This window comes from Pieris napi, chromosome 23 (genome assembly GCF_905475465.1).
Source record: "Pieris napi chromosome 23, ilPieNapi1.2, whole genome shotgun sequence".
Lineage (NCBI taxonomy): Eukaryota > Metazoa > Arthropoda > Insecta > Lepidoptera > Pieridae > Pieris > Pieris napi.
The window spans coordinates 1,524,754-1,536,954 of record NC_062256.1 but is presented as its reverse complement, the minus strand read 5'-3'; the positions used below and the strand labels follow the sequence as shown (position 1 = coordinate 1,536,954).

Here is a 12,201-nt window from a genome sequence, read left to right as displayed (position 1 = left end):
TCGACTTTCCTGTACTTTCCACCACATAATGGTAACTTTTAGGTATAGTCACTTTGGTGGTCACGAAACGTTTTACTAATGGGTGCGGAAAAACGTTACGGCGCGTTACATGGGGGGGGGGGGGGGGGGGTTAATCATACATAATCTAATGTAATCTACTCCTTCCATTCCTTAAACTAATTGTAAACACAAGGTATGAAATTAGATATATCCCACTGTTTCAGTGTCTAAACATAGAATATTAATAACCCCAAGATTTATATGTCAAATACCAAATCTCATCAATCATGCAATCAGACTTTATTTTAATATATATACCAGAATTATTTTTTTAATGTATTCAAATAAAAATATTGTAATCTGCCATTACCCCTATACACTCTAAGTCATGTACTAAGACAGACAAAATAAAAAAGTAATAAATGTCGTAAAATAGGTTACAACATATTAAGTGTTGATCGCAACATATTGGTAAGAGGCAAGAGAAAAACAAGTTGTCATAGACGATTTTATGTTTGTTGATATAAAAATATTGTTCTTTTATCACCATCATTTCTGAAACAATAAATTGTCAATTGTTATTATAGTTATTTAATTTGAAATCCTAAATATATTATGGCGAAATATGCAGACATCATTAACGCCAGGAATTGAACCCAAAAGCTGTTTTGTATTATATTTAACATAGAGAAACAATATTAGAAATGGTTTGAATCACTAAACAACATTTCTTACTCCGAGATTGAATTTAGACGAACGAACGAATGAAGACCTTCGTATTAAACGCATTAAAATTGCGTGTCAGGTCAAATAAGCCTCAAAAACCTATGATATATCACTACATGTTACTTTGAAAATAAATTAATAACCTATAGACGTTAATAGTACGTTATAAATGTGACCGGAAACTTCGAAGGACCAAAAAAGAATCAAGTGAATCTTGTCTATAAACACTGCCAGATATTGTCTTATAAATAATAATTGGTATGCTTTACTAATACATTGAAAAGTTAAAGTTGTTTTTGTTAAAGGCTCCAATACAGGAAGTACTGGTTCGAATCGAACATTTTTGTATTGGATAATCCATTTGTCGAACGTGAATCCTTACGTCGAACGGTTTTTTTTCTTTTGTAGAACAGGGGGAAAACGGGCAAGAGGCTCGCCTGATGTTAAGTGATACTGCCGCCCATGGACAATCAATATCAGAGGACTCGCTAGTGCGTTGCCGGCCTTTTAAAAATTGGTACGCTCTTTTCTTGAAGGACATTAAGTCGAATTGCTTCGGAAATACTTCAGTGGGCAGCTGGTTCCTCATAATGGTGGTGCGCGGCAAAAACGTGGAATCGTGGAACGACGGACGTCGAGGTGATACGGGTGTATCTGTTAGAGGTGCTTTCACCCTAAATGTACTAAAATTAGCGACCGCAATTATACATATACTAATTATGACGACTTAGAACTTCGTTAATCTAAGTCATAGGAAATGTAGAACCCGGAACTATTTTTAATGTACTTAATACTTATGTTACTGTAGTAATGTACCTTATGCTTAGCGGCATGATGCGCTCGCAGCGATGCCTGTTGAGTGAAAGCTTCTCCGCACGCGCATGTATAGGGACGCTCGCCTGTATGTACGCGACTATGGACCTTCAGGCCGGATTTGCGCTGAAAAGTTAAGTTGTTTAACTAATTATTTTTCCCTAGACATTGTTTTTAATAAAAATGAAAGACTGGGGAACTTATATTAATAAGATTTCTATGCCAACGGCTGATGGTCATAAGTGAAATCAAAAGGAAAATGATCGTGAATATAGAAAATAAATTTGTAAGGCTAAGTTCACATGTAATAATAATAAGCCTTTTTATTTCCTGTTTTACAATAGTGGGTAGTTGTTATATTAAAGTTCACATGTAACGCGCGTTAACGCAGGTCAACGCGCGATCAAATTTATAAAGAATTCAGATGACAAATTCAGCTAACGTTGACGTGCGCTTAGGTATGTGAACAGTTGTATGAAAATACCAGTGTCTAGTCGCGTGATTTGAAAACGCGCGTCAAATTTTTGCCACTTGAACCTGGCCTTAGTTCTTGGCGTACTTCTTTGTCTCTGTCAAATTGTGTATATGTCAGCGTAAAATTGTAAATACCGTTAGATTGTAATCTATCTCGCGAGATTGTGAACTGTCGAAAGATTGTGAACTCAACGTACTGCTTACAATTTAACGTATTATTATTCGGTAGATTGTAATCTATCGAAGTGAAACCGTCAACTGGCGTACAAAGAGAGCCTCCGACGGCTGCCGCCGAAACGAGTAAGTACTTACAGTAAAAACTTTACAGCAAACATCGCACTGATATTCCGACCTGCTCTCGCCAACCGGATGTGCTCTTCTAACATGTAGTCTAAGAGCTTCCGGTCCACTATATACTTTACTGCATTGATCACAATGTGAGGTTTTAGGCAAATTATGGAGACTTGTCTCATGATGATCCAATCTTGCTTTTGTAAGGAATTTTTCGGCGCATAACTTGCAGTCATATCTGGTAAAAAAAGAAGAGGTATTCATAAGATTCATACATTTCTGCATTCTCTGAACACATATTTTGCCGAGACTCGAGCCCGAGGACCTGTCATGATATACGCTGTGTTCATCGTACTCGTTGTAGAAGGCAAACATCCAGGATTTAGAGGTCTCGGGGCAACAAAGGCTGGCAACGCACTCGCGAGCCCTCTGGCATTAAGAGTGTCCATGGCGGCGATATCACTTTACATCAGGTGAGCCTCCTGCCCGTTTGCCCCCTGTTCTATAAAAAAAAGGAGTGGAGGCCCTCTGGCCCCAAATTCTTTTCCAAATAAAATAAAAAAAAAATTCATTCGTGTTTTTCAGTCAATAATTTATTGTGAAACCAAAGAAAAGAAAGAAAAGAAAAGAGAAAAGTTGTTTACTAGTCGGAATTAAAAACATTTTTTTCCGAAGTCTATTAGTATTAGTATTAATGTATCATTTATGGGGTTCGAATGTCCGGTCTCTTTCTTTTCTTTGTTTATATATTTAAAATCTAAGGTTTGATTTTAAATATACAAACAAATAAATAACAACTTACTTATAATGTGATGGATCCGTGTGCTTCTTACTTCTTTTAAAATGTTGTTTTAAAGCTTCCTGAAAAATTGGTAAAAAATAATGTTAAAAATGAGGGTACCTATTAGTCTAAGATCCGGCTGCAGGATTAACCAAATTTTTATGTATATTTAATTAAGAGAATGTATATCTTCTAAGTTGCCTATCAAAATTTGTCCACTAGTATTTTTATATTTCATAAAATAATTTTATTTTGAATAGATTTTTGGGAAAACATTTCGTTTCGTTTACATTAAGATTTAAAAATTTACGGGTTGCCCACCTGGCCGCAATTCTTTGTAGCATGTAAACAGGTATTTAACGTACATTTATTAATTATATATCAAATTGAAGCTAATTTTTTTCTATTAATTATTGTATATGGGTGCCTAGTTAAATCTGGCCGCAAATAAGGGTTACCAGCAATTAAAGATGATAAATATTTAAGGTGGAGTGAAAGAGAGTTAACGCATAACATTTGTCAGACGAGGATAGCGAATGCCGCATGTGCGATGCTTTTAAGACATTGCGCAGGCGTCGAATGTTAGTGTTCTCAAACTGAATAGATGCGGCATTTTTATTCTAACATAAAAACCACGCGTTTTGGAGTTCGTAATAAACAACGATTTATATAAACATTGTTGTTTTATTTGTGCATCTAATAATTATTAAATAAATTAAAACGAAAACAGCGTGGTTGTGTATAATTTTCACACACAAACCACAAAACTTCCAATACAGATTATATTTTTCGCAAACTTTATACTTTGTATTCACACGTATTGTATTTACACACTATACTTTTTATACAGTTTATATTTGTCGCAGAATTTATACTTGTACACAGTTAATACTTTAAGCACAATTTATACTTTTCACACACTATAGTTTTCGTAGAGTTAATAATTTTCACACACTTTATACTTTCATACAGTTTATAATTTTCACACACTTTATACTTTTCATACAGTTTATAATTTTCACACACTTTATACTTTTCATACAGTTTATAATTTTCGCAGACTTTATAATTGTCACATAGTTTATACCTTTCACGCTATTTATAATTCTATTTCTTTCTTTGCATCATTACTTGCATCTTTATTTCTTTATTTACTTTATGTACATATTATTACTTACCATAGATGTAAATTTAATATCACATTCGACGCAGTAAAAATCTTTATCGATATGAACGGAGCGAATATGTTTTTCTAATAACGACTTGAATATAAACGTTCGTTTGCACGTGTCGCACGAGAATCTCTTTTTGACGTCGTGACGGCTGTAAATAAAAAATGTATTAAGCAAAAACTATGTTTTTTTTTTTTTTTTTTTAATGGCTCTGGCACGGTTTGTGCATTAGCCAGCGTCAAGTATGAGATTTTTATCAATCGTTCTTTTTGCCTTAGAAATTCGATCATATCCTCCATGTACGGTTTGGCACTCTCCCGGTACCGCACAACCCTCCCAAAGGCCGAGAACAAATTTAAATTAAATTAAAACTTGCCCTCGAACCGGGAATCGAACCCGGTACCCCTCACCTAGCTGCTACTTAATAAGACCGCTAGGCTATGAGGCCCCCAAAACTATGTTTAAATGCGCAAAATGGCTGACGTCAGCGCCAGTGGCGTAACTATACCATCTGGGGCCCGTGGCAAATGTACTTTCGTGGCAATTCTTTTTATGGGGCCCTATCAGTAAAAATCGTCCCTACCCAGTTTAATTTAATAAACTTCGAGATTTTCAGCGTTCTCAATTACATGTTGTATATGTCCCACTTATGGCTATAGGCCTCCGCTCTTAGGCGAGAGGGAATGGTCTGTAGTCCCCATGCTATCCCAATGCGTATTGGAGACTTCACATTCATCCATAGAACATAATATCTCTTGGGCAGGGGCTCTCTTGGGTCGGGACCCGTGGTATGTTGCCAGCCCTGCCACCCTAAATATATTAAATTAAATTTCAATTCAGATAACCGAACAGTCTACGGGGTAGCATAGCAAAATGTTCCATGTTGGTATGTACTAAAAAGGTAGGCTAAGTAAAATCACATTAAGGAGTAACGAAGTACGCAGGGGCAGCTAGTATATTATAATTAAGATCTGGATAAATAAGGGCGTATTATTATAATATTATTAGTGCTCTATGGTACATACGTAGTGTGCACACGTAACGTCTCCTTGCTCTTAAAACCCCTCCCACACTCGTGACACGTATGGCTGTCACCATTGTCTGCATGCGTTCTTGCGTGACGCTGGATCACAGTACGTTTGCTGGAAGACAACACATAAAGTATGTAAGCAAATCTTATATATAGTGCTTTTCATGAAAGAAGTCCCGCGGTGATTTTTGGAACTAAATTTGACAGGTCGGCAATGTTGTCATTCGTCGATGTTATCAAGTTCGTTTGTTGTGGTAGATTTTTGTGAATTTTTAACTAGCTTAGTGCATTTTGAAGATTGATTACAATGCCAAAAGTTGTAAAAAGTTCGGCTCGAGAAATTATATTAAAGGTGAAAGAGTTCTGTGAAGCGGAATATAAGAATCAAGGTGTTTTAATACCACTAAACAATGTTTGGAAGAGAGTTGCCGCCATAACAGGTATTTTTTAGAGTTGGCATTTAATAATTTTTTGCTGTATTTATGGGACTTTTATGATATAAATTTGTTTTTGCAACAAAATTGAACAATTACATAACGTGATGAAACTAGGTAACTGAAATTAAAACATATATTACATATTACATAAGCATTATAAACTTAAAGTTACTATTATTTTTAATTGTTCATAATTTAATTGCAGGTGTGTCAGAGAAAACTGTAACAAGAATTACAAACGAAGGTAGAACAGCGGTGTGTATTTCGAAAAAAATTGTAACCCAACAATTATTATGCATTAAAACTCTAAATAAAAAATTGTATTGCTTTTCTTTACCCTATTTTCTCATCTTTTCCCTGTAAGTAGGTAGAGCACCGCTAATATAAGTAAATAAAAATATACTTTTTACATAACAGAAATATTGTTTCATCGAAGAATGCAGAAAATATGTAGTATTATTTGATAAATTACATCTGCTAAATGTAAATACTATAGGTAATTTTTTTACTCATAAATGGCAACATTACGTCATGCGATTGCAGCGCCGCGTCTGGGGGACTTCTTTCATGGAAAGGACTATACGTCAAAGGGATTAGTGAGACGCCATCTTGCTTAGAGATACAATTTATGAAGATACAGACATTTTCCAAATGTTAACAAAGCACAGAACGTGCCTGGAACGGTTCTGCGAAGAAATTATTAAATATCTGAAGGAGGCAAACAAAATGAAAGAACGAGTCTCGCAAGCAATTGCGCCCGGCTCGCCCATGAATATTGTAAATAATAATATGTAGTCGGGGCGTATCTCGCGAGACGCGTAACACGAATGAGTATGATTTTAATATATATGTATCGTTTTAGTTAAAATATAAGAGATGGAAAAAAGTCCTTGGACATATTGGAAGGAGATATATAAGATAGAGAAAAAAAAACATTTTAAGATGCGAAAGGACTTTGACTTTATTTATATTTATATAAATATATATATTGTCTAATTTATGTTTTCTATTTCGTATAAGTTTGTGTTAATGTATGTATGTGTAATGTTTTGTTAAATGTAATCTGTTTTGGCATTGTATATTGTCTAATTTTCTTTTATAATATGTATATGTGTAGCTGTTATATTACTTATAAATAAATAAATGAATGTTTAAGTTTCAAAATTAATAATAATTGACATAAGAGATAGAGTCATATAAAGATGTAGGAATATTTATATTATTTATTTACACTTTAAGGAATACAGGAATTACAAAAGCGATTGAGCAGGATAGGATATGGTTAAGAAAGGAAGGATAGAACACAAAGGTCCTTACTGAACTCACAACCCGGTGGCAAGAGGAAACCCGGTAGACCGAGGCTACGCTGGTGGGATGGAGTTGTCAAGGACATCGAAATAGGGGGTTCACAGTTGGAAGCTGGAAGCACTGGAAAGGTTGCGATGGTGAAGTGTACTTCAGGAGGCTAATACCCACAAGGGGCTGTATAACCATTGATGATGATGATGATGATGATGACGATGATGAAAATTAGGTTTAGGCAGGGTTACTGACTTGGTTGTGAAATCACACTCGTTACACTTATATGCCGGTATGTCTTCTGTGTGATCTAACATATAGTGCTCCAATATGTGTTGACGAGACAGACGGACGATCCCACATATTTTGCATTTGTATCTGTAATATATGATTAGTATATACATTATGACATTAGAACTGCAAAGTTTTTTAATTATTGCTTAAACATTGTAAACTATGAATACAAAAAAGATTACACAGTACAATCCTTTACTGAGAAACTAGAGTTATAAATTAAAAAAAAATACAATTAATGGAGAGAAAAAAGTTTTTATACCATATACATAATATACGAATTAATAGAGCCAAGCAATCACATCCCTGTTTGTTCAAAAAAATTCTCTTAGTGCGGGTAGGTGTAAAAACTTTTGGACATACCCTCCAAAAGATTTTTTTGAATTTGCAACCGAGATTACACTGTACCACGGATGGAATTAAAAATATAGCCGCAAAGTTTCAGGCATATGCAAAATCTTAGCAATGTATCACGTAAATATTATCATTTAGAAGTATTGGTATCTGGAACTAGAAGATTGAAAAATAGTAGTACCCGTGCGAGCAGCGAGTGTTAAATGCGCACATAGGCTACAGCCTATCGGAACTGCGACCTCAGAGGTGCACGCACGCATGCCAAAAAAATACCGTATTTGACAAACAGAAGTAGTACTTAGAGGTAAATATCGACTTACTTAGTTGTATGTGATTTCATATGACCCCTTAAAGACACCGTACTCGGACAGTACTGGGTGCAAATGTAACATTTGAAAGCGCCATTTTTCTGAAATAGAAATATTTATTGTTCTAACAAAAAATGTTCTACAGTATTCTAGAACGTATCAATCTACAAAAAGAATGTTGTTCGAAATACATAATTTTAATTTTATAATATTTGATGAGGGTGATCCCAAATCATTTTACTCAGCCGATCCTCAATTTTTTTTTATTAGTCTTTGTCTATATAATTTTTGTTAGTTACGTCCACTATTTAGAATTTTATAGTGAGAGTTTAAGAACTATTGTGAGGCAAGGTATCAATCAGCGTCAGTCTAACCTCTCTTTGTTCCCAAACTAATAGAATTTCTGTAAATCCTTACGGCTGAAAATATTGTGTGACTTTATTCCTGGTATGTACTCAGGACTAATTATTTTAATATGAATGCATGTGCATCGACGGCCACCGAACCTTTCTTTGTGGTACATAATATTTTTTAATGTTTTGCTACCACAAAACAAAACTACGTCAAATCTTGTGTATAGGGAAATTTTAAGATACTGAAGTTCTACAAATAAATCTATTATCTAATATTATAGAAGAATGTTTTTAATTTTTGTTTTTATTTTTAACAATTTATAATTATGCTAAATATTCCTGGACTGATTAAAAAAAATCTTTCATTACCAACTTGAAATCAAGAATTTTTCAATACCTGTCTAGTATTGTTAAATTTACATATATTAGATGTATATATTCGTTGTAAATTATGAATGTAAGTGTGTATCTAATAATCTGAAAGAAGTAATTAGACACTATAAAAAATTAAGTCAACTTTTATTATAACAAAAATATAAATATAAATAATAGACTATACACTACCACGAGATAGGTATCAAACCGAGTGAAACCGCGGGGCATTGCTAGTATAATATGAAACACTATATATATATATATATATATATTTATATATATGTTAGCCCTAACTTATATATACATACTGTAAAATATTTGTACAATAATCCATATTTTTGTATTTTTATATTTTTATATACAAAAAAAAAGTTGGTGGAGAGGATTGGGAGTAAAATGCTCAAAACAGAGAGAGATGGAGCCAATTGGAGGAGGCCTATACTCAATATGAGATCCTTGAAAAAAAAAAAAAATTATGAGTGTATTTATTTTGTAAATTTTTCAAGGAATAAATGAGGCTTCATTATTATTATTAATTAAATATCTTACCGGCGAATGTTTCTCCAAATGCGTACTTAATACATCTTCGAAATTAAAGTATTTGACACATAGTTCGCATTTGTATGGAGCGCCTTTGTATTTCTCAGTCTCTCTGTTTCTTTCCATTTCTTGTTGAACCTGATAAAGTTTAGTTGTTTATATCCTAGGCATATATTCAAAATCAACAGTGGCGCTACAACCGTTCATAGACAAGTAGGTGATCATCATTCGGTCTGACACATAGATTTTTGAATTTGAGACTTGAGTCTCATTCATCAACGCTCCCTGTGTTCAAGTATTACGTCACGCGATTTTTGGAGAATATTGACCCCCCCCATCCATGTAACGCGCCGTAACATTTTTGTACCCAACAGTAAAACGTTTCGTGACCAGCCAGTGACTCTTTATAGCTAAAAGTTACCATTATGTGGTGTAAAGTACTGGAAAGTCGAAAATAATATTAACAATAACGCTTAATTCAATCCCCACCCCGCATCGTAACGTTTTACAAAAGGACCCCCCCCCCCCTCCCAAAATTCGTTACGTAATACTTGAACTAGCAAGTATTAAGTGGCAGAAAATTTGGTAGACTGACACATAGATGTCGCTACGAGTAGAAAGTTAATATCATTTTTAGTTAGACTTAACGTTGCTTAGACCCGTGTATAAATTTGACAACTGTCGTGTTTGTGAGATGTAGTATTTTGAGTAAAGTAACTTTGAGTGTGTGAATATGTTTATAGAAAAATATATGGTAAGATATTACAAATTTTATACAAAAAACACCATTGTTTTTATCGATCTGGACCGCTTTAAAGGATAATAAATAATTAACTTAAATTTTATTCAAACGTATTGCTTATACAATGCGCGAAGTTTTAGGTAGTATTCCACAAATATGCAGTCTATGTGTGTCTGTCCCATGCCCCAATGGAAATTTCGTACAGTACAGATACCGGCAAACTTCTTAAGCATTAAACAAGGGAGTGGGGGAACGTTTGCGCATCGTACACACAAACGTCACATGATTTACCAATAATGATCGACACGTCACTCTCCCGCCGCCGCGCTACACCATCCCAGTGATACTTAAAAATCGCTAAAAGGCAAGGACATTTGCTCAAGATGTTTGCCGGTATCTGTAATATAAAAATACTCACTTGCTCCTTAGTCAATTTAATCACTGTATACTCATCGGTCTCCCTAACCATTCTAGATGTGAACCCCGCGGGAATTGAACCAACAACACTTTTCTTACTATTTTTACGGGATTTCTTGTCCTTTGTTTCCTTAAAACATATATTATTGTACATTTTAGAATTTGAAAAACCCAACAATATGGCTATGACATTAATGAAATAATTTAAATAAATTAATCTCAAAATCAGGTTAAATATAAAAATAATTCTACCTTAACATCAATGGGGTCCTTATCGTTCAAATCTTTAAAATCTATGGCATTTTGGAAAACAACTATCTCCTCTTTGACACTTGGTGTGACATCATTATTTGTAAAATCCTAAAATAAATATTTTAGAAATATGGTAGACATTAAATCCACTTATAATTATTTTAATAAAAATTTTCTTAAGAATGAAACATGTTGCAAAAATTAAACTTATTATCAAATTAATTTTCAGCTTCAAGGGTCTGGTATAATTATTCCATTGTGTGACAGTATGTATCATAAATCCATAACTATATTATTTAGATGATGTAAGCGATATTGCTTGCAAATAAAATATACATATATGAACTCACCTCATCATCAAAATAAGTCATTGTAAAATCTTCATCAATTTCATCTTTAATTGCCGATGAATCGCCAATGTAATCATATTTAATTTGTGATGTAGATAAGTTGTATACATGTTCAACATTAGGAAGATTACTCTAAAAATATTCATATAAATAATATTAAATCTATGTTTTTAAATCAACTTATTTATGAAATGTTATAAACAGACAATATAGGCTTGATTTATTAAATACAATGAATAGGATCTCTAGGAAAATTACCAGTGAAATCAAATTAATGTAACAAAATATTTATAATTTATTTTTACTTACCTCTACTATAGAACATTGTAAATATTCTTGTGCTAGTTGACATTGCTTCAAAAAATTGCTTATTTTTCGTAGCATGTGATAACAAAGAAAGCAGATACATAATTTTATTTCTTCCGTCTAAAAGTAAGGATTAAAATAAAAAACTGAAAGTATGTTTATTATAAAAAATATTGAGTTATATTTATAAAACAATCACAGTTTTTACCCAAACACTTATTTGGTTTGAAGTCATATAAGGCTGATCACCTGTGTGCCTTTAAATAAACATAATAGCTCCTTGGTTAATGGCTTAACATGGTAGTATTGTTTAGAATCAGTTAAGTAAACAAAATACAAATGATTAAATTCATTTTAAACTTGCTGTACATGAGCAGCTTATAGAAAACGTACTGAACTTTGAGTCAACCAATTTAACCTGACAATGTTTTTATCTGAAGACCCGTTATTATAATACCTATTAATTTAATAATGTAAAGAGACTAAGAAGAATTGAGGGGTTGTTTACTCTTTATATGTGTAAGTGTTAGTTACCGTTAACAACAAAGTTTTAAAAATATTTTCGTCTTCTTTGGGCACAGGTTTTAGGTATTCGCTTCTTTGCAGACATGTTTGACAAAGACCTGTAGCTTGCTCCATAATACTTTTTAGGGGTAGAATATCAATCATATACTACTATATTCATACTAGTAAGTGCATAGTTGCGGGCAGAAAAACATTACCGCTTAATTAGAAAACATGAAACCAAATAGTTTTGTTTATTTACATAACAATGAAAACTAAAGCCTGCTCTATAACGTGACAGTGACAAATGACAACTACTGAACACACCAGAATCTTAAATATTAAATCACCATTCACCACATAATATAATGATATACTGACTT

At 33.4% G+C, this 12,201-nt stretch overlaps 1 protein-coding gene across 1 annotated transcript; it reads right to left on the bottom strand.

Moving 5' to 3' along the window:
• Window positions 1–447: 447 nt before the first annotated feature.
• On the bottom strand, window positions 448–12,123 carry LOC125061412 (zinc finger protein ZFP2-like). The gene is made up of 14 exons (XM_047666862.1): window positions 11,849–12,123; window positions 11,318–11,434; window positions 11,009–11,140; window positions 10,659–10,766; window positions 10,408–10,536; window positions 9,257–9,385; window positions 7,992–8,080; window positions 7,279–7,401; window positions 5,283–5,399; window positions 4,264–4,408; window positions 3,107–3,165; window positions 2,326–2,542; window positions 1,543–1,665; window positions 448–555 (listed from the first exon to the last, which is right to left on the bottom strand). Exons 1-14 carry the CDS (start codon window positions 11,981–11,983, stop codon window positions 550–552), a joined length of 1,629 nt encoding a protein of 542 aa, XP_047522818.1. The 5' UTR covers window positions 11,984–12,123; the 3' UTR covers window positions 448–549.
• Between the last annotated feature and the right edge of the window lie 78 nt (window positions 12,124–12,201).

Bases quoted from the DNA above. Each gene is read 5' to 3' on its own strand.
- LOC125061412 (XM_047666862.1), bottom strand. From the start codon at position 11,983: ATGATTGATATTCTACCCCTAAAAAGTATTATGGAGCAAGCTACAGGT. The intron at 11,141-11,317 runs GTAAGTAAAAAT...GAATATTTTTAG, and splicing joins TACAATGTTCTATAGTAGAG to AGTAATCTTCCTAATGTTGA. The intron at 8,081-9,256 runs GTAAGATATTTA...TTTCTATTTCAG, and splicing joins ATTTGGAGAAACATTCGCCG to AAAAATGGCGCTTTCAAATG.